The 22,654-nt window shown below is 42.0% G+C and overlaps 2 protein-coding genes across 5 annotated transcripts; both read left to right on the plus strand.

Moving 5' to 3' along the window:
- Positions 1-814: 814 nt before the first annotated feature.
- Positions 815-12,317, plus strand: LOC148321476 (hippocalcin-like protein 4). Its single transcript, XM_088318358.1, has 4 exons — positions 815-990; positions 8,801-8,976; positions 9,156-9,371; positions 10,049-12,317. The coding sequence occupies exons 2-4, from the start codon at positions 8,815-8,817 to the stop codon at positions 10,244-10,246; spliced, it is 576 nt and encodes a 191-aa protein (XP_088174484.1). The 5' UTR covers positions 815-990; positions 8,801-8,814; the 3' UTR covers positions 10,247-12,317.
- A 1,859-nt stretch (positions 12,318-14,176) lies between these two features.
- Positions 14,177-21,083, plus strand: nt5c1aa (5'-nucleotidase, cytosolic IAa). 4 transcript variants are annotated; one of them, XM_088319598.1, is made up of 7 exons: positions 14,180-14,692; positions 15,878-15,922; positions 17,193-17,360; positions 18,136-18,265; positions 19,077-19,199; positions 19,707-19,891; positions 19,959-21,083. In XM_088319598.1, the coding sequence occupies exons 1-7, from the start codon at positions 14,552-14,554 to the stop codon at positions 20,313-20,315; spliced, it is 1,149 nt and encodes a 382-aa protein (XP_088175724.1). In that variant the 5' UTR covers positions 14,180-14,551; the 3' UTR covers positions 20,316-21,083. The 4 variants fall into 4 exon arrangements, with proteins under 4 accessions (XP_088175726.1, XP_088175727.1, XP_088175724.1 ...); XM_088319600.1 differs by lacking the exon at positions 17,193-17,360 and having other exon boundaries at positions 14,177-14,692; XM_088319599.1 differs by lacking the exon at positions 15,878-15,922.
- The last annotated feature ends 1,571 nt before the right edge of the window (positions 21,084-22,654 follow it).

Here is a 22,654-nt window from a genome sequence, read left to right on the forward strand (position 1 = left end):
GTCCCTCTCCTTATTTTACCTTTGCACTACAGCTGGACTGGAGCCAAAGTGGTCCAGCACGAGCGTCATGCGGGTGATTTTATCTGATAATCTGCACCTCAGTCAAAGTGAGTAATGCTCACCTTGGAGCCAAGGACGAACAGCAAAGATTACGCTCAGTGTGGGCCGCAGTGGTCCTCGAAAGGTGACGGACGCCGTCATTCCGGTGGATACGCTTGGGCTGACCGTGAGCGATCGATTGAACCCTATGAGGTCAGATTATTTATTAGTTTTTCCATATATACATATACAGACATATAGACACATACATACGTTTACATATACGTGTACATACATTTGAAAATTCTCGTATTTTTTTTAATTTTCTTAAGTTGTTGAATAACGTATTTTTTTAATAATGCGCACAAATATATACATTTTTAAAATTTTTAATTATTGTTGTATCAACATGGAATTCATATATTGTTTTGTTGTTATCATGGATGATGAAGAGGAGGAGGAAATTTTTTTTTTATATATATTTATATTATATTATATTATATTATATATGTTATAATTAGTTCTAATGTCATTTCTATCTAGTTGCATATTCACAAATTATTTGCAGGCCTCTTTTTACGCATGTAAATAGAATGAGGAATCAATCTTTGAAGTCTGACGAATCCTCCTCCCAACCTCCCCCTCTGGACCTGGGCCGTGATTGACAGGCAGCCACAGCCATCCGGACAAAAGAGCACCGCCTCCCTGGAGCGCTCCGGCCAATGGTGGCACGAGGGCGGGGGGGCCTTGATGCGACTGTGTTGGCAAGGGAGACGGCAGCGTTCATTCATCATCTTCTTCCTCACTCAGAGAGGTGAGTTCACAGGCGAAAGCTCACTTTTACACCAGGAAGGAAGTGTTTGGGACCCAAAGGCTACGCGGAGAACAGGGGAACGCACTTCAATCACACGCACGAGGAGCATATTTTTACCTCCCCCAAATCATTAGCAGGTGAGTTGACGGCATTTTAATCTGTATTACTATGAAGAAGTCGTCACTGGATGCTGTTTTGTTATTCAAGGTGATGCTCTCTCGGGGGGAAGTGATCCCTTTTCTCTGTCTTGCACACATCTAGCACTGCAAAATAATTCCTAATAAAGCTCACTAGACTGAGCAGAGGAAGTGGGTGATAGCTCAAGGACACTTCTGGTTGCGAGATTCATACAACACGGGATACCAGGGCGCAATAGCGGCTATGATTCTACTTCTGCATCGATTGCAACACGCAGCCATAGATGACCGTGTGTCCTTCATGCTCCCTATACAAAACAAGGATACCTGTTTGTTGGACGCACGCAGGAAAGCAACACAGGTCTGAAGTGAGTGAGAATATTGCGCATGCGAGCGCTGATTGCGATGTTTGTGTGCGTACAAGTGAGCACATTACTGGTGGCCTTCAGGCAGCTGTGCATCATCGACATGCGTCTTAACTAGGTCTGCATGTATGCTGCTCATCGATTGGGTGATTAGTTTATGCTAATTGCGTCACAGCCACAGAGAGAGCCCGTTACGATTCGCGTCGCCAATGAAGTGAATATACTTTAGGATTAACACTTGCGTTTGTTAAGTGGCTTTACAAACTCAGTATACTGCGTAGGACATCTGCGTGTAACACAAATCGTGTCTCAAAAACTGGAAAGGCATTTAGAATTGCGATATACAGTGAAGCATCGTGGTTTTATCGCAGTTTTTCATTTTATTTTTTGCAGTACAGTATACAAGCATGTCCGAGTTTAGTGTTATGTGGTTCCATGCCAGGCATCAATGAGGCCTATGCAGCCTATATATAAACAAGAAAAAAAGGCAGAGAAGGTCCTCAACTAAACTCAAGTAAGAGTCAGTGTTCCCACAGAGAACGGTTTGTGAGTATTCTTTTTATGCTTTTATGCTACAGAACATCCCCGTTAACCCGTCCGTCTATGGCCTTTTGAATTGAATGCTTGTATTAAGATAGCCAGTCAAAATTACAGAATGTGGTTTGGTTGAACATTTTGGTGTTCAACTATAGACTGCTGTCAACCAAAACGTTTGGTACAGCTTTTTCCCTTTCAAGGCATTTGAATGACAGCTTTACAGATGCCATGTAGGGTGTGAAGGCAGCTTTACAGATGCCATACAGTGCATGCTGTGGTGCAGATGTCTACTATGACAATTGGGGTATCTATAGTCATAGTAAAAATTTATTCACTTATTTTTATTCCTGAGGGGAATAAATGATGATCCGAGGTACGGTGTAAATGACAGCTTTACAGATGCCATGTGTGCTGTGCAGATAATACATGCTGTGGTAAAGCCCTCAACTGTGACGACTGGGGGTGTCAGATAGTCATGTCATAGTCAAGGTTGTTGATCATCATCATCATTATAATAATAATAATAATTATTATTATATAATATAATATATATATATATATATAATATATATTCTATATAAAATATTATAATTATAATATATGATATATTATATTATTATTATCGAAGGGGATAAAAAATGTATTTGCGGTATGGTATTTATTCAAGTGGCAATTTTTCCCGTGTTGATACTATGAAGTGCTGGAACTCGACTGGTCATTTCTGACATTTCCCAGTCATTCCCTGGACTCGCCGCCACCACCCGCAATCTGCATCGTAATGCGCAGCGCATGCAATAGGATGCAGGTGCGTGGCCCGCACGCTGCTCGCTGCAGGTGATTTCCTTAAGCGATGACATCGTTATTGACAAGTAATGGAAAGACGCGGCGGCGGTTGACGACAGATATATCCTTCAATCTGGAAAAACAAATTCTTTTTCTATAGGTGGGATGTTTTTATTCAGAGCAGCATGCTGCCTACAATTTCTTTTTTTTCCCCCATCCCGACAAAATGATGCTATGATGTGTCAGCCGTCGTGCATTTTTCGGCATCTGTTTCCAAAATCAGTGGCTGCGTGAGTGTGCGTTTGAGGCGTGAGGCGCTCACGTGGCAATATGAGCTTGTCTCCTGTCACATGCTGTGAGACTAGAATACGGCGTGCGTTTGTGTGTTCCGGCGTCAAAGCGCACTTTATCGGAGGCTGCAGAAGAGTGGTCGGACCACGCTAAAGGAATGCGGAGCGTGAAAGGTTTGCTGCTTTCAGAGCAAACCTCTTGAAGATTTGGGATGTAAATGCAACGCTGTAACAGTCACGAGTCTGGAGGAACTTTTTTTTTTTTAAAAACGCATTTGAAGATGAGGAGGATTAACTCAGAGCCTCATAAAATGTTGCCTTTTTATCAAGTCAACATTGATTATTAAGTCATTAATTACCGACAAAAATGACAAGTATGTAGTTTATCATAGAGTAGCCGTGGCATTTGATGACAAATTGGAAAAATAAATAATTTACGGTAGACGTTTACAGTTCAGCAATTCGGTCACCATTGACATTATCGCCGGCTTTGCAATCAACGCAGGTGACCACCATTACAAATCCCTCGTCTTGTTTTCAAGTACGTGCCCACTGCATTGATTGGACTCAAGCGTATTCCCTGTTTTTGTTTTTCCCGTCAAGTACTGAGGCGCGCGGTGACACCAGCATGCTCCCAGCCGCTCTGATTGTTGGGTTACATCAATAAACACGGCGCTAATCAGTGCAGAAGCAAAACGGGCTGCTGCAGTGTATGTGGCATCGTGTTCATTTAGTTACGCGGGTTGGCGTCAAAACCGGGTGGAGAATGTGTGAATTTGATGAGGAAAAAGCAGCTTACATTTCAGTCAGGTCTGCCGTTGGCATTGTTTTCCAAATAGCTTTCAAACTGGGGCATTATGTGTGGGATGAAGTGTCAGTGATTGTAACTGTAGATAAAAAAAAAAAAAAAGCCAGACAGTCGGAAAGTAAACTGGAGCAGCCCCAGTTGGGAAAGGGCACGTCTCGATCGGCTAATCTATCATTTCTTGCTCTATTGCTTTTTGGCCGCAACAATGTGTTGTCAAGGCAACGCACCGCTGAGCAGCCCCCAAGACCATGCATTCACTTAGAGAAGACCATCACGCCAACATTCACACACACAGAGACGCGCGCACACACATACAGGCACACACTGACACAATTGTAGCTGATCAGGGTTAGATCTGGTATTTGACTGGTATCCCATTGATTGTTCCTCTGTCAGTCCATTGTACTTTTTCCACTGGTACAAATGTTATTGCTAACACACACAAACATGGTATATAAAATATGTACATGAATTAAAAAATGTATATATATATATATATATATATATATATATACATACATATATATATACATATATAAATAAATATATAAATATATATATATATATATAAATATATATCTATATCTATATATACCATATATATATGTATATACCATATATATATATGTATATACCATATATATATATATGTATATACCATATATATATATATATATATATATGCATATATATATGTATATATATAAATATGTATATACCATATATATATATATATGCATATATATATGTATATATATAAATATGTATATACCATATATATATATATATATATGCATATATATATGTATATATATAAATATATATATATATATATATATATATATATATATATATATATATATATATATATACATACATATATATATACATATATAAATAAATATATAAATATATATATATATATATAAATATATATCTATATATACGTATATATATGTATATACCATATATATATATGTATATACCATATATATATATATGTATATACCATATATATATATGTATATACCATATATATATATATGTATATACCATATATATATATGTATATACCATATATATATATGTATATACCATATATATATATGTATATACCATATATATATATATATATATATGCATATATATGTATATATATAAATATGTATATACCATATATATATATATATAAATATGTATATACCAACCATATATATATATATATATATATACCATATATATATATATATATATATATATATATATATATATATATGGTATATATATATATATATGGTATATATATATATATATATATGGTATATATATATATATATATATATATATATATATATATATATATATATATATATATATATATATATGGTATATATATATGGTATATATATATATATGGTATATACATATTTATATATATATATATATATATATATATATATATATATATATATATAAATATGTATATACCATATATATATCTATACCATATATATACCATATATATATATATATATATATATATATATATATATATATATAAATATGTATATACCATATATATATATATATATATATAATATATATATATATATATATATATATATATACCATATATATATATATATATGGTATGTATATATATATATATATATATATATATATATACCATATATATATATATATATATATACCATATATATATATATATATATATATATATATATATATACATACCATATATATATATATATATATACATACCATATATATATATATATATATACATACCATATATATATATATATATATATATATATATATATATATATATATATATATATATACCATATATATATATATACCATATATATATATATATATATATATATATATATATATATATATATATATAAATATATAACACCCAACCAGGTCATACAATTTGGACATTAACTACAATGCCATAAAGATAAGACTAGTGATAAGCGTAACAATCAATCGCGACCCAAAAAAAGTTAGGATTGCCAAGTGAATAACGGAGAATCGGTTAAAAGAAATCTACGAATAGCTGTGTTCATGAGTGGCGAATCACAAACTCGGCACACATAAAATTTGGTGCAATTAATGGGGTATCAAATAATCTAAATTAATAACCAGCGATGCACCGATGGTCTTATGACTCTAACAAGAGTTTGATATAACATTCATCAGAAATTAACTCTGGCGTGAGTCGACACCCGGTCGGTGTTCCGCACGTCTGCAGCTCTGATTTGTGTTTACTATCAGTCTGACAGCTGCAACGAGAGAGCGAACACGCCTTCGTTAGCCAATAAGACGCGCATCTGTCTTATCCATTGCCTGCTTCTATAAATTACCGCCGGATGCCTCCTGTCTGCCTGCTCGCCTGCCGTCTATCTTTGTCATCTGTTCACAAGCTGTCTCTCCCCCGCAATGGTCTTTTCCCTCGGAGGTGGGAATCCACATTGAGTCATCTCTCTACATTCAGCTCTTATTCCTGTATTATTCTGATCAATGTTGGGCCCGGTCTAATTTTTTTCCCCAACTATCCAAAAGCATAAATCAGGGGTTTCTAATGAAGTGGCATGTAAGAGGAAACCATGATTGTGCCTGGATGAAGTGTGTGTGTGTTTCCTCCATCATGTGGACATTTTGACTGCTCCAAAGGAAAAAAACAAAATCCCGGATGCGTGCATGTGTTTCTGACGTGTTTCGAGCCTTGTCAAAGACGTCACCATGCGCAGTGGCAGCTTGTTGCCACACCAACTCAACCCCCTTTTGATGGCATGCGGGCAAGTTGGCAGACTGAGCTGTGCGTTTTTTTTGGGGTTTTTTTCTATTCTTACATTGTAATTAAACATCCCGGGCCTCAAGAGCACATTACACGAGGGTTTCATGGGATTTGAGTCTTTGTGAAGCGCCGTGGCTACTCGTGTCTCTGCCTTTGAATGAAGTGTAATCTGTTGAATGACTGCAAAGGGCGACTTGCTGCAGTGATTTTCAATTTAATTCAAAGGGAAAGTCAACACCCCGAAAATTATTAACAATTCACGGTCCTATGCGCCTTTACTAGTCTGAACACGGCATTCAGATTAATATTTTTTTGAAGAATTTGAGTTAAGCGGCTAAATCCGCCGGTTTTTAGCCGTCTGGGTCACTTCTGTCGACTGAAAATGACATCGCAGTTGCTCGGGGCTCAGCTAACAACCAAGAAAACATTTTTCGTACTAGTGTGCTGAATTCTTACTAGTGAGGACAAAGCACGTATTAGTGCAGGTGTGGGCAAACTATGGCCCGGGGGCCACATGCGGCCTGTTAAACGTTTTAATCCGGCCCGCCGAACTTGAAAAACAATTGAATGAATAAACCTTGTTAATGTTTTATTTTATAAATACTGTGGACATATATTTTGTTGTAATGCTTTTGTTCATTTTCATTTAAAATGTATTTTTTTTCTCAGATGAGGTGAGGTGACCAAAACACTCCAGCCATCTGCTCCTGGTCCGGCCCCTGTGTCAAATTTTAGAACCCATTGTGGCCCGCCAATCAAAAAGTTTGCCCACCCCTGTATTAGTGGATTAGCATATATATATTTTTTAGGATTCTACTGAACACGTTTCTCCTGTTGGATATCAAGGATTTTAATAATGCTTCAATCGCTTTCCATTTTCCTTGACAAATCCAAAGCAGCATCTGGTGTTGTCTCCAATGGCCAAACACAAACAATTTCTATCTGGCAAGGACGCGAAGCTTCCCAGGGAATAATTTGCATGAACTTGACGGCTCCACCCGGCGTGCCGTCATGAGCGGTGTTTATTTTGATTCCCTCAAACGGGATTGCTTCTTGACGGCTTTCGACTCGCCCGGTTAATGGAGCGTCTCGACGTCACGCTGAGGAAACTCTATTATGAGCCACGTTTGCTCCCTAACCGAGGGAAGAATCTCATTTGTCCCAGTTGGTGGCCTCGAAGCATTCGAATTTTACAAACAAACACATAGCCGCGATCCTTATTTGATCGCTCGTGTCGAAGGTATTCTTCTTTTCATGTCTCGGCTTGACAAGAACTGCGCTGACATTTTCGAAGCAAGTTAAAGGCCGACGTGAGTGTCCCTCCGTTCTTTCTCCTCGTATCCCTCGTGGCTCTCCTATTGCAAAAAATCCTGCTGCAGTTTGTGAAAGGGCTCACTGCCTCGTTCTCTCGCCGCCGTGACTCATTGGTCATATTTTCGCCACAAAGCTCCTGGATGAGCAGTTTTAGAGGGGAAGGATTTGTGGCCGCTCGCTGGGTCCTGGTGTGGAAGTGTGAAAAAGCTGTCAGACGTGGGCTATGACTCATGGATGGCGTCATGAAGGGACTGCAGTTGTCCATGGGAGGTTAATGGGCCGTTTTATGTCCACAATAACTAATACACATGTGGATTAGAGGTCATTTTTAAGGCGGACTTTTTGGTCTAATGGCTGTGCATTGATGAAACTATCCAGTTCAATCAAGTCCATCTCGTACATTTTTAAACCCATGTGGTGACAACTAGCGATGGGAAAATGAAGCTTCAAATCTGCTTCATGAACCAGTTGTAGTATTTTTGGACTCCTGTAGGTGGCACTCTCTGTTCAACATTGGGCTGAAAGCACACTGACTTGCCATTTTTTTAAACCCTTTATTTAGACCAACAGTGCCATCTAGAGGAGTCAAAAATACAACAACTGCTTCATAAAGCAAATTTGAAGCTTCATTTTCCCATCACTAGTGATAACATGATGTGACGGCCAACATTGGTTCTGTTTTTTTTTTTTGTTACGCGACATGAGCGATAAGAACAATTTGAAAGAGTGACGTTTTCCACCGTTAGTTTGGCTTTAAACCTGCACGACAGGTTGAAGCACACAAAGACAATGCGCTATGGCTCCCGTTTATCTTCAAGCCGTCTCACACCCGTGTTGACCCCATGTCTCTCTCTGTCTTTATCTTTTTGTCCTCCCCCTCTAGAGAGTCGAGGCATCATGGGGAAACATAACAGCAAGCTGGCCCCGGAGGTCTTGGACGACCTGACCAAGAATACGGAATTCAACGAGGCCGAGCTCAAGCAGTGGTATAAAGGCTTCCTCAAGGACTGCCCTTCTGGTATTCTCAACCTGGAGGAGTTTCAACAGCTCTATGTGAAGGTCAGCAATAACGATTTTGGTGAAGGAGGTTATGGAGAGTTTTAATGCTTATTAGAAACGCGTTGCCGGGAGTTGGAATTGTACTTTGCTTCTATAAATAGGATGCCTCATCTGGAACATTATTAGCTGGTTCGGTTACTGTGACTAATCATGCTATCTGTCTTGTCATGGGTTTTTAGTTTTTTCCATACGGCGATGCCTCCAAGTTCGCCCAGCATGCTTTCCGGACGTTCGACAAGAACGGCGACGGGACCATCGACTTCAGGGAGTTCATCTGCGCCCTGTCCATCACCTCCAGGGGCAGCTTTGAGCAGAAGCTCAATTGGGCCTTCAACATGTACGACCTGGACGGCGATGGCAAGATCACCCGCGTGGAGATGCTGGAGATCATCGAGGTGAGTCGATGAGGAGCACATCTAGAGTATGTTGGACTCTCAAAATTTGCTACCAAAATGTCGCCTATCATGGAATGTTATTATTATGTAATTATTCTACTATTCGTATCAACGATTTTATGTTGTTCCTGACTTAGCATCTTGACTTAGGCATGGACAAAATGAATGGATACATTTTTTTATTGCCAGAAACAGACCGACTGAATATATTCAATGATGTAATTTGGGAGGCGCGGAATGATCTCAGGGCTGACTTGGAAACAGTCACAAGAAGGAGTCATGCTACATAAAAACTTTCCTTTCAAATTTGTAATATCTAATTTTGGGTTATTTGAGTGCACCGTGGCCTGTTTCAGATTTTGGGTGTGCAGTCCCAAATTTTGAGTTAAATCAAGATCGTTAAGTTACGCTGTTGCTGGATCCCCTAAAATGATCAGCTAGACAGTAGTTTATGTACCATACATTTTTTTTCAATGTTCAAGCTGTGTGTGATTCAAAAGTGTTCACAACAAGCATTGTGGCAAGATAGCCAGTATAAGTTTTCCATGAAAACGCCAATTTATTTATTTATTTATTTATTTTTTGCGCTTGTGTAGCGTGAACGCGCAATTTAGATGAAGAAATCAAGCCTGTAGACTCCTATTTATTTTAAATCTTTTTTTTTTTTATTCCTATAGGCCATTTACAAGATGGTGGGCACGGTGATTATGATGCGCATGAACGAAGATGGCCTGACCCCGCAGCAGCGCGTCGACAAGATCTTCTCCAAGATGGACAAGGACCACAATGACGAGATCTCCCTGGAGGAGTTCAAGGAGGCGGCCAAGTCGGACCCCTCCATTGTCTTACTGCTGCAGTGCGACATGCAGAAGTAGACGCTGATTGTAAAGAGAGGAAAGTGCAGGAGATGGAGGGAGGAAATCTAAGAGTCCACCAAACCCCCACCCCCTTCCAAATGTTTAGAGAAATCACAGCGGTTTTGTTAATTTCGTCACTATGAATCAAGGGATATTTAGAAAAAAAATAAAAAAAGCCTCAAGAGTGATTGGAATTCAGAAGTATGACCCCGATAGGAAGACAATTTCAAATGAGTCAGTGCATGCGTGTCCATATGAATGCGTCACTGCTGTGTTTGGGTGCAATCAGTCAAATCCCCTCCCACTTTTTAAATGGATTACAGTACAACGTGACATCTGGGCTTAAAGCAAACTTCATTAAAAGTTCATTACATTGACGACATGATTAGAAACTGCATCAAGGATGATTACACGCTACTTGTTTGGGAGCATCAGAGAGTCCGAGTTGCAAAGCGAGTCCCGTTATAAAGGATTATTCAATGGCATATGACAAAGTCCAATTTGAACTTCTCATCATGTTCTCATACAATCACAAATTATGCACTGATGTTAATGTAATGACGTTTTCGTTTCGAGCGACACAGGAAGTGACAATAATTGCATGACTCAAGAAAATGGCCATTACCGTTAAAGGCCAAACGTTCCTCCGTGATTTAATGCGGAGCCAGCGTCTCGCTCGCCTGTCCTTCCGCCGCCGCCGCCGTCCTGTCCATGCTCATTTTGTCTCCGCCGTTCTCCCCCCCCCGAAATGTCACAAGGGAAGCGCTTTGATTTGTGGCGCAGGCAGAGGAACTCTGTTGAACTACGCTCTGATCTTGAAAGAAAAAAAAAGAGAAGACAAAATCAATGCGGGAAAAACAGCAAAAGGTTGAAAAGGGAACCCTGTGATGTGGCTGCACCTGGTAGTCAACGTGAAAGCTCAGACTGGAACTAGAACGGAGAAACGTAAACACATAGGACACAAACTCGCTAGCATTAAATACACGACAAACAAAAATGTCTGACTTTCTAAATATCCCTTGCATGTTCTGGGAATGAAATTGCTCTTCCTCCTCCTCCATCTCCTCAAAGCGACAAACTCTCCTGTGTTCGATACTGTAATTATTATAAAATGTATATGTACATTATACAACAATGGTATTTATGATTATAAACAGATCTAATATGTAAATGTACATTAGATTAGAACTACTTTCATAAAGACGACACAGCTACAGTTTGTGTGTGTGTGTGTGTGTGTGCGTGCGTGCGCATGTGGGGACTTTTGCAGGCATTCACACACGTTTTTCTATTTGCATCATTTGTGTTACAAAAAGACGTCTCGGTCTAGTTTTACCAACACGTGTGTGTTGTACGTGTGTGCAAACACTGAGTATTGTTCCTGCTTTTGTGCTCTGCTAGTACTTAGTGTGTGTGTGTGTGCACGCAACTGTGGGCAGGGGTGGGTCTGAGCGTGTGTGTGTGTGTGTATGGTTCTATTCACTGATGAACACAGTATAAATACTCACATAGAGTTTTTTTTTTGTGTTGTCTCGACATAGGCCATCGTGGACAAGTCAGTGAGGGGGGATGTAGAGATGTGAGTTGTGTGTCATAGTGCCGCCCAGTGGATGGAAGCAGCACATCAGGCCAAATTATTACAGCATGTCCCTTCATTTTTGTTCTACCAGATGTTCAAAACTGACTTGCATACTTAATATAAGTCGATAAATGAAAGAAATGCGAACAGGAACCCAAAAGAGTGCGCTATTGCAATAAATCCACATAGATGAAGTGCACTAATCTGTAGGTTTTATTTTTATTCCCTCTGATTTGTTAAATAATTCGACAAAACAGCCCTTTTAACAAGCCAAGTTGTTATCAGGACCGCTTTGGACCCCAGAGAGAAATTCAATTTCCTCCCAAAAGCAATATGCAATTTGTTCTAACTTGAGAAGAGCCTCCAGTTCAAAATTCAACATTGAGGTGCCAAAGATGGTCTTGGAGCTGAAAATGACAGGATGCATCACTCGCATCACCGGAAACGCTCAAGAAATATGTTTTGTATTGACATTTGAATCATTTGTAGATGTCTATTTGTCTTGTCAGATGCTTTCCTGTTTTGTTCTGATTAGAAGCAAAAAAAAAAAAAAAAAGGTGACGTACTTATTTTTGTTACATGGATTAAAACACATGGATGTCGAAAAGCTGTTTTGCGCCTCCTCCTGTTCTGTTATAGCACAAGCGCAGACCGGCAAACTGTGATGATTCACCATGTCGTGATGATGTCACCTTGCTGCAGTGACGTCATCCCCTGCTGTTCCCATGGCAACCCTTGCCGAGGCCAACCATCTATCACACAAAAGAGCTTCGCGATGGAAGCGAGCGCGTACATCAACATAATAATAATCACATTCTCATGATGATTCACAATAATGCTTACTAAAAACTTGGCCTGTGATACGTGTAGGAATAAATAAGTAAATATTGTATCTAATAATCATCAGAAATAGTAATATGGTGCGATTGTCATGGAAGAATCAAAAAAGAGGAACCAGGCGAGAATGAAGGAGCGAGTGTGTGCATACTTTTCAGAAGCTTTTGACAATCATCCCTCGCCCCATTCACTGACTGTACGTGTGCATTTTGGTGACAGAGACTCTCCACACTTTACTTTCCAATCTTTAAGTATTTTTGTGTGTCAGATGCCACCTAGGAAATCAAACTGGATGTGACAGTGTCGGTCAGAATTAGGTGATAAAGTAAATAAAAATTCCAGCCACAAATGTAGTTTACCAAATGAATGCTAACATAAATAGCATGCGGCTGAAAGCACGACAACAAACTTTTAAGTCAACCAGCATCACGGGACAAATTGTGACCGACATTGGTGGTAGCCCCGTATAATATTTTGACTTTCAACTAAAACAAAATTCCATTAAGTGTATTTAGTGTGCTTTCTGGTTCAAGCCAACCCCTCTGTGAAACTATTCGTTCAGCCACTCTCCATGGATCAATAGGACTCTATCGTGAGCTTTGTTGGATCACGTTTCGGCTTCGGGATAAAAACTCACATTTGTGCAGTGGGGCTGAGCTGCGGACGGAAAAAAACTGCAAGAGAGGGAGTGAGAGAGAGAGAGAGAGAGAGAGAGGACAGTCTGAATATAGCAGAGGTCACGGCAAAATACAACAATGCTCTGAGGTGCCACATGAGGGCGTTGAGACGCAGCCGAGTACTTTGAGACCATTCCAGTTGGAAAAGGAGCGACGAACAAATGGGAATAATCCATCTATGCATTTTCTAATCTAGAGTCGAGGGTGTACCTGGCCTGTTGGTCAGCCAATCGTAGGTGTGCAAAAATGGTCTGTGTGTTGACAAGCCACTTTATAGACGAGCTGATCCATTTTGACCCCGACACCCTGGGCCAATCACAATGCACACTAATGGCCTTGCAGTTAGGAGAGTGGAAGTTATCCATTAGCGGATACCTTTAGGGTAATTTAACATGTGCGCAAAGGCGTACACATGTGCACTCAGTCGCTCTCTCACATGTTCACTCACTCAGGCGCTCACTTAGTCTCTCAGTCAACTGGAGCCGATAACAGTTGATTGGGTGAGAAGTGAATTACACCCTGGACTGGTCACCCAGCCTTGCTGAGGGCGCATATAGACAACCATTCCCAACCGATAATACCGGGATGGGCAAAATCTTTCATGAACCGACTTGGAGAAAAACCCACACAAGGAGAACTTGCACACGGATTTGAACGCCAAACCTAACCACTAGGCCACCATGCTGTCCATTTCCTTTCACATATATTGTATTTCTTCACACTGTCTCACTTGTCCAAATAATATTTCTCCGCACACCATGTGCATTTCCCGTGTCAACACCAGGCAGCAAAAGGGCAGAGTTTGACTGAACGCAGAAGCCTGATCGCCATTGGTGGTCAGGCGGGCCGCGGCGTAGGATTGGCCGTGACGCAGCCAGCCTGTAGCGGGACAAAAGAGGGAGGGAGGGAGCGAGGCCGGTTGCTGCTTGCAAGTGAGCAGTTAGGGAAGAGAGATAGCAGCAGATGGACTGCGGCGTCCGACAAATATACGTCCCACATGACCCTGTTCACTAGGTTGCTACGAGCATTCTTGCTTTCTTTAGGATCTTTGCATGCTCTTTACACATGGGCAGGTGCAAGCTCAGTAAACTCCAGCAACTCGCCAATGCACCTTAGCGGAGACGCCTGCTAAATGCTTCATGCAGCTGCAGGACGCTGCCTTCCTTTGGTGACGTTTTCGACATACTAAGGCCACTTTGAGAGGGCACCTTAGGGGTGCTCACATTCTCTATGGTGAAGATGAGCGTGGACCCAGTGAAGGTGAAGGAGCTCCAAATTTGCGCCTCTTCCAATGGAGAGAAGAGAGAGTCGTGGGAGGAGACGGACGAGCTCCAAGAAGACCGCCGGGGACTCGCCACCAAACCAAAACAGGTAAGTCGGGGCAACTTTTGCTGTCTTGTGGAGTTTGCCGTCGGCTGTAAATGTAGCACATGGGCAGCTTGTGTAGCTTATGGAGTGTCATAGGGAGGATCATAAAGTACAAACAGCAAACAAGTAACCTGCCTTGAAAAGTAGCGTATTTCTACTAATAAATCTGACGGCGTTTATTTAATTAAATTTTTTTAATACAGTGAACAAGGAACACTCGTAGGCTCAATGAGGCTACTAGTGCGCAACATGCCTCGTAATTGCGTTACTAGTGCAGCACTTAGTTTATTAGTCAGGTGGAATTGTGCACTAGAAGGCACTAGTGGTGGTGCTACTAGTGCACCTCAGTATTTCTACAACTCCAGTGCAATCGCACTCCCCTTGCTGTCATATCAGCTGCAACACGTCACACACATCATCTGTGGCCTTTTACTCACCTATAAATATCCCCCCCGTCGACCGCGCCACTTTGTGCTCACTCTTTATTTACTCTCGCTTGCGGACCCTTTGCATCGCCCGGCACACGGTTACCTGGAAACTCCTACCGACTTCCACCCTTGTTTCTACGGAAGAACAGAAGCAGCATCCCCGTCCGTGTATGCAAATAGTTGAGGGGGGGGGGGGGGGGTTCACTCATCGGCTACCAAGTTGGGAGTCATGTGATCGAGGCATGCCGTGTGGTCCAGCTGGCAGAGGGCAGGCTGTTAACGCCGACCGTATCGGATCGCAAGCAAAGACGCCATGCCAATCGCCCACCCGCCCCCCCACATCCCACACCAACGAGACGCCTCCAACTTCATGACACGTTATTCATAGCCTAAACTGACTCGGATTGGATCAGGTACATACAAAATGTCGCAAAGATCCGGAAGAGCAAAACTAAAGTGTGAGATTCAAACTGGGGAGCGTGGACCTGCCAAAAAAAAGGCCAATATTTTATCACAAATGAGCTGGCCCTGATCTCGTCAGTAAAATTCCAACTAAAAAGTAAAACTTCTCAGTGGCGTTTTATTGGTCTTGCTATTTGTTAACATCTGCTTTCCTTTTGATTTGTAATTGTAAAATGAATTTTCCCACATCATTCCATTTTCCGTTCTTTGACTCATCATCGTCACATTTTCCTCTTTGCCAACACCATTTGTGTGTGAGCTGAATTTAAAAAAACTGCAAAATGTCATTGTGCTGAAGGTGACAGGCAGACGGGCCCGCAAGGTGGAAGGAGGCGTGTTTTTTGTGAGTATGACACACAAACGGACGACTGAAAGCTTCTGCTTTGGCTCTCTCCTCCTTTTAACCTCCTCTGCGACGGCTGCATGACCGCACACTCTTGCCTTCTCCACTAACCAATCGCAAGAGTCACCGGAAAGTGAATCACTTTTTCAAATAATTGCTTTGGAGTGAAATTCACAAGATGTTGATGTTTACAGTGATTGTGTGATAATTAAAAAAAAAAAATAACAACAACAATCACAAGGGTATGAGCGACAGTATGTCATTTAAGGAACGTAAGAGCATGCAAACTGTCTGATACAACACGAACACACGTCAGCAGCAATAAAAGGTGTCGAAAATGTTTTTTTTTTTCACGGGGTATTTACAGTTTGGGCAATATTTTAGAAGCAAACTAATGCAGCGCAAGATAAATTCTGGTCGTTTTATAGCCGTTCAGACACGCAGAGTTGGCAGTACATGACGAATACCGAGACTCAGCCACAATATTGGTACTTGACCCTTTTGACAACGAGTCGTCAATATTTTCTCAATGAAAAATGAGTGGAATAAAAAAAAAAAAAAGAGTAACAAAATTACCTAACATTCCTTTTCAAAAAGTTGTGTGTGCCGGTTTGCCACTTTGCCCCACTCGGAATGCAGCCCCTCACCTTCCGATACCGGCGCCAGAGTATTAACACACGAACGCACACGGCCACATAAGGTGACGCGTGTGCAACGCGAAGCCGTGCCATTTTATTTTATTTGACGCGACTATTCGAGCTTGCAGACGCACAACACGGCTCCGGACTGCTTGCTCTGTTTGCTTCTTCACGTCGTGCCGCTGTGCTGACTCAAGTGGGCCTTTCAGGCCTGTAGTCTGCTCGTCGGACACATGCTGTTGTTTTTATTGTTGGAACAAAAGGTTGCCAAGGAAAAATAGACAAAGAAAGTGGATCTTTCAAGCTGATCATTTGCCCCATCTGGTGTTCAGATGATGTGTACAATTATTCAAACGAACTACACAAACACAGGAACCGCAGTAGAGTTGGTTTTAACCTCACCAAATCTGAACACAAGCTTAGAACCAAGCTCTACGGGCCAACATTACGTACAACTGCCCCTAACTGGCATGTGCGAAACGATACACGTAGCATGGCATGTAATCAAAGATTTATTTTGGGTGTGACTGACAATTCTAGTTCCCATCACAATTTAATTGCTCATTTTCAATCCCTCCCATAAACTAGAATTGACATTCTCCGTGGTCTTGTTTTTCATTTTGTGGCCGCAGCCCAAGCCTGAGAACGCCGTGACGATCGCCGTTTCCACACGGGTTCTGTTCCGAACGGAACGGGAGCAGAAAGTGTTCGAGCAGCACGGCGTGGAGGAATACCTGAGATACCAAATCGAACACGAGCACGAACCCTTCGCCCCGGGGCCCGCTTTCCCCTTAGTCAAGGTTGAAAAGTGGAATTATTTGCAAGGCCATCTACACTTTGCATGCAGACGGGGAAATATACCGACAACTAAACCAAATTTCAGCATTTCCGTTCAAAATCGTAGAAGGCCCAGTTGTTAGATGTCTCTAAAACAGGGGTGGGCAAACTTTTTGATTGGCGGGACACAAGGGGTTCTAAAATTTGACAAAGGGGCCGGACCAGCAGCAGATGGATAGAGTGTTTTGGTAACCTCACCTCATCTGAGAAAAAAAAAATACATTTAACCTTAAATGAAAGTGAACAAAAACATTACAATAATATAAGTCTTTGAAAAACCACAGTATTTAGAAAATAAAACATTAACATGGTTAATTCATTTAATTTTTTTCAAGTTTGACGGGCCGGATTAAAACATTTAATGGGCCACATGTGGCCCCCGGGCCGCAGTTTGCCCACGCCTGCTCTAAAAGATTATCCAAAGAGATTGTCTTGTAGTGTGGGATGTTTCAAGAGCGATTTTGCTTCTCTGTGATCTGCTTGGAAAAATAATCAGTCCGATAATCGTAACTGTGAAACCTATTTGACCTTCACAATGGCCAATCCACTTGTCTGGGTCGAGTCACTGAATCAACAAGTTGTAATATTTCATATCCTATAATGTATACAGTGGCGGTCCCAGTTTTAAGGGACCCATACAAAAAAAATGCCAATAGAAAACCATTTAACGTAGCGTGCTACGAGAAAAGCTCGATGGATCGTGTCAATGTAAAAATAACGTCTTCTTGTCGCCAACAGGCTCTGGAGGCGGTAAATACCCGTCTGCGCCAGTTGTATCCGCAAAGCGAAGAGCTGTTCGACATCGTGCTGGTGACGTACAACCACGCGCACGTCGGGATCCGCCTCATCAACACCATCAACCATCACAGTAAGTTTTTAAGTGACCGGCAGCACAACTTATTTCTCAAATCGCTTATTCTCAAAATAACGCAAGTACGGGAAAATGCTGACGTTGGCTCAATGCAGTGGGGACACTTTTAAACCGAGGTACTCGTCAAGATTTTGTTTCGAGATGAGCCATTTCTGCAGAGTCAGGATGCGGAAGCAAATTGTATCAACAGCTGACTTTTCATGGATCATTCCCACGCAAATGTCCTCTCCGTCACTAACCACTTCCTGTTTGCATCATCAAACGATAACAGATAGTCCTGGCCTCACGCTGAGACGGGTTCAAAACCACATCCCGCGGGATCCAAGGTTAATCCGCGGGCGGCCAAAACAAAAACACTTTGGAGCGGAGCCGCCCAGATGAGACGCCTTTAGATCTCGCTGGTGGCTCTCTGCGTGAACGCTCCAACGGTTCCAGACCTCTGAGCTTCCCAACAAAAGCCGAGACAAACAAGGCCTTCTCTGATGTTACCGAGACATGTTGATGTTGAACAAACCTCCCGCACAGAGGGTCAGCGATCATTAAAAAGTGATTACAACAGAATTCCATCATTGTTTGCTGTGCTGCTTTCTCACAGGAAACATTTGATACCTTGGGATGACATTTTGTTTTGCCAGTGGCTTTGATATAATTGCTAAATATTTGTCCACAACGTTTCAGTCACCACTGAGATGATCTTACTGATGATGAGACTCATATGGTTTGGAAAATGAACGTCTCCGCCTTTTGGCGACATCTAGATTTAAGTAGTCTGTAAAACAGTCGTGTCTTTAAAATGTGTTGTTCACAGATCTTTTCATTGAACGTTTCTGCATGACGGGCGGAAGCAGTCCAATTGGGTACCTCAAAGCCTGGCAGACCAACCTCTACCTGTCGGCTGACGCAGAAAAGGTCAGGGAGGCGCTGGCGGAAGGTAAGCGCATATTTTATTTCGATCAACAAGTATAACATGATAAATAATATGCGTTTATCCTTTCCTGCCGTGTCTTGAGATGACTCCTGCGCGGCAATTAAAGAATTATTCCTAATCCCAAGCATCCTTTGTTCCCCCAAAAATCAAAAACAATTTCAACTATCGCTATATTTAGCCCGTTAAGGGAGGATTAAGTGCAGGACCACATACCTCTCAAGGTGACTCTCCAAGCCGCATACACACGCGCATACCCCGCCGCCAGGCAAAGAAGGCGTCCTTGACATTTTATTTGAAAGGTCTTAATTAGCTGTGAGGCCATCTGCTAGTACTTCCTGGATGCGGAGGATCTCACAGGGTGAGGTTTTATTATCATGTGAATGCTGAATGTTATTAAATTATACTGGGAAAGTTCAAAAGCAGAAATAGACTTTTTGCGAGTGACGTCATCAATCAACGATCAACTTGCGCCAAGGAATTAATGAGTGCAATCTTGACATTCCACTTCAGGTATCGCGGCGGCAACCATGTTCATGCCAGAGAAGCAGACGGAGGTGTCGGAGACCCAGCTGAGGGTGGCGTTTGACGGCGATGCCGTTCTCTTCTCCGACGAATCCGAGCGCATTTTCAAGGCCCACGGGTTGGACAAGTTCTTCGAGCACGAGCGAGAAAATGAAGACACTCTGCTGGATCATGTACGCGCTTACATAACAGAATTTAATGCGCGACTGTGAAATTGACTACTCTCGTCTTCCCAAAAAGGGTCCACTGAAAGGTTTTCTGGAGGCCCTAGGGAAGCTCCAGAAGAAGTTTTACGCGAAAGGCCAGCGCCTGGACTGCCCGATCCGGACCTACTTAGTGACGGCCCGAAGCGCAGCCAGCTCCGGCATCCGAGCCCTGAAGACCCTCAGGGCCTGGGGGCTGGAGATCGACGAGGCCTTATTCCTGGCGGGGGCGCCCAAGGGCCCCATGCTGGAAAAGATCAGACCTCACATCTACTTTGACGACCAGATGTTTCACGTTGAGGGCGCGGCCGAGATGGGCACCATTGCGGCCCACGTGCCTTACGGCATCGCGCAGACGCACAACGCCAGGCAGAACTCCGGTGTGGGGAAGTAGATGAGAGGAGAGGGGGAAATGAACTTTTGGATTTCAAAGTCTCCTCCAATCCTTTTGTTAGAAAACAGTCTTATCCTCAAGCTTTTTTTTTTTTTTGCTCCTTTCAAGCCGCGACTACAACAGAAAGGCAACGCTGGGAGATGCTAAAGTCACTGTGAATAAAATAAGCCATCGGTAGAATTTGGAGAACGGTCGAAACGTAAACGCAATGATATCAGTGGAACCCCCCAAAGACAATCAGTTCTGTGATGCTTCATAATTCTAGATTATAAATAATTGAAAGATCATTTAAGACAAGGGTCCTACAATCATGTTCCTCGAGGAAGGAAATCACGTGAATTCAAGAGAAAATAATGGCGAGGGAACAGGAAGGTGTCTGCAGAACGATACTGTCACCTAGTGACTTTTTAGAGGTACTGTTAGAATTACAAATGTTATGTAACGTTAGTGAGCATCTTCTTGATATGAGCATTTGATTTATATTGCGCTGAGCAGCCAGCAACCTTTCGTTTGTAAGGCATATTTTGTCTCAATTTAAAGTAATACAAATTTTAGTGCATTTGGCTTTGGGAGGTTCTTCTGTATGCGACGAAATGTATGTCATGAAGAGTCCTAATCCAATATAGCTTTTCAGAGTTGGTGCCTTCGAGTCAATAAGCACACCGCTTGCAGCAACACACGCTAAAATGTAGAATGTGTACATGTAAAAATAAAAGATTTGTAAGGATAAAATAATTCAGGGTCAAAATAATTGTTGGAATTTTCTAAATCCCCCCCAAAATGACTGGTTTTAGCAGCTTTATAACAAAAATGTCAATATGGACAAAAATCCTTAATAAATATGTAAAATAAAAAATACCTGCTTTTGTCGTTAAATTGCCCTGTAAATGTTCCATTGAAGACTAAATCGTTTACAGATATGAATTTTGATTGTGTATATGTGCCCGGCAACCCGACACGTGTCGTAAAATGCACAATGGCTTCATCACTGTCATCATCCACCATGCGGTGGCAGCACTGCAATGCAAATGTTCTGCAGAATGCTGACCTCCATCCCAGACTTAATTCATTATTTAGGATGAAAGCAGGTTGACTTTTTAGTCCATCTCATTGTGTTCCCCTTATCTTTTCACAACAGACACAAAGCCCGCTTCTCCATTGAGCATCGTCTGTGATATATGTGTTAATAATGTTCCCGGCTGTAATTGATCCTCCAGCAGAATTCAGGTGATAAAAGCCAGAGAACACCCGGCGGTCGTCTACCGATTGTGCCGTCGTGCTAAAACGCACCGGCGGGACTCGCGTTAGAGCCCGGCATTCAAATGAAAAGATAAAAATGTGACTCGATGGCGTCGAGCCAGCTGGCTATCTTTGAAAAAGAGAGCTCCTCTAATGGCACACACGCGGGGCGGCCGTGCCAAGTGTACGCATCAACGCACAATATCCATCAGCTGGAAGGGATCATGAAGCGCAGGACGGTCACTCCGTGCTTCATGATGCCCGGAAAAGGTGCTTGGGGGAGGTATCGCCGCATGCCTCGACCTCGGGACGCCACCAGAAACAACAGGCGACGTGAATCAACTGGACTGTGACAGCCACTTGAGTGGCATGAGCACAAACACAAAAAAAAAAAAAAATGGCGGATGACGTCGTCACATGGTCATTCCCGTATGAGCTGTCAGATTTGACCTATGCTTACAATAGGTGGAGGAACGTATAGGAAACCTTTAAGAGCTGCAGGAAATAACACAACAGACAACTGAAGTAAGACAGACAGACAGATGGTGGGCAAAGCAGAAATGAGTCCATAGAGATGCACTTCATATGTGGCGAGCGTGTGGCAAATGGGAGAAGTTTGAAAAGTGTGTGTTACGCATGTGAGCGTCTGTTCTTGCTAACTAACAATGCAATCCCTTTTTAAATGCGTGGTTGTATCAAACGCTCCAAATTCAGCAGGTGCATAATATTGCCCATTAGAAAAGCCATTTCACCGGCAACATTGTAGGATTTGCGTTACCATGGATACCTGATCCAGGTTGGGAGAAAAAGGTGGCGGCAGATGTAACGGACGGTGCAAGAGCGTCACGAGAGCGACGAGATATCCTCTGAGGTGGCAACAAGGGAAGCGGGAAGGACGATAAGTGCAAGGGCACGCCGTTAGAAAAGCATTTGTGATCTACAAGAGATGCCTGGGAGGCAATTTCCACACAGGTTATAACAGATGTGGTACATCCTGGAAGAGGTGTCGCCAAGTAGGAAGCGCCTTTGGATGTGGAGGACGGAATGGACCGCAAAGAAAAAGATGTGTACCATGTTCGAGATAGTCACAGAGTGGATTA

Source organism: Idiotropiscis lumnitzeri, chromosome 16, assembly GCF_059441095.1.
Source record: "Idiotropiscis lumnitzeri isolate Australia: NSW breed Sydney's pygmy pipehorse chromosome 16, RoL_Ilum_1.0, whole genome shotgun sequence".
In the NCBI taxonomy this organism is placed as follows: Eukaryota; Metazoa; Chordata; class Actinopteri; order Syngnathiformes; family Syngnathidae; genus Idiotropiscis; species Idiotropiscis lumnitzeri.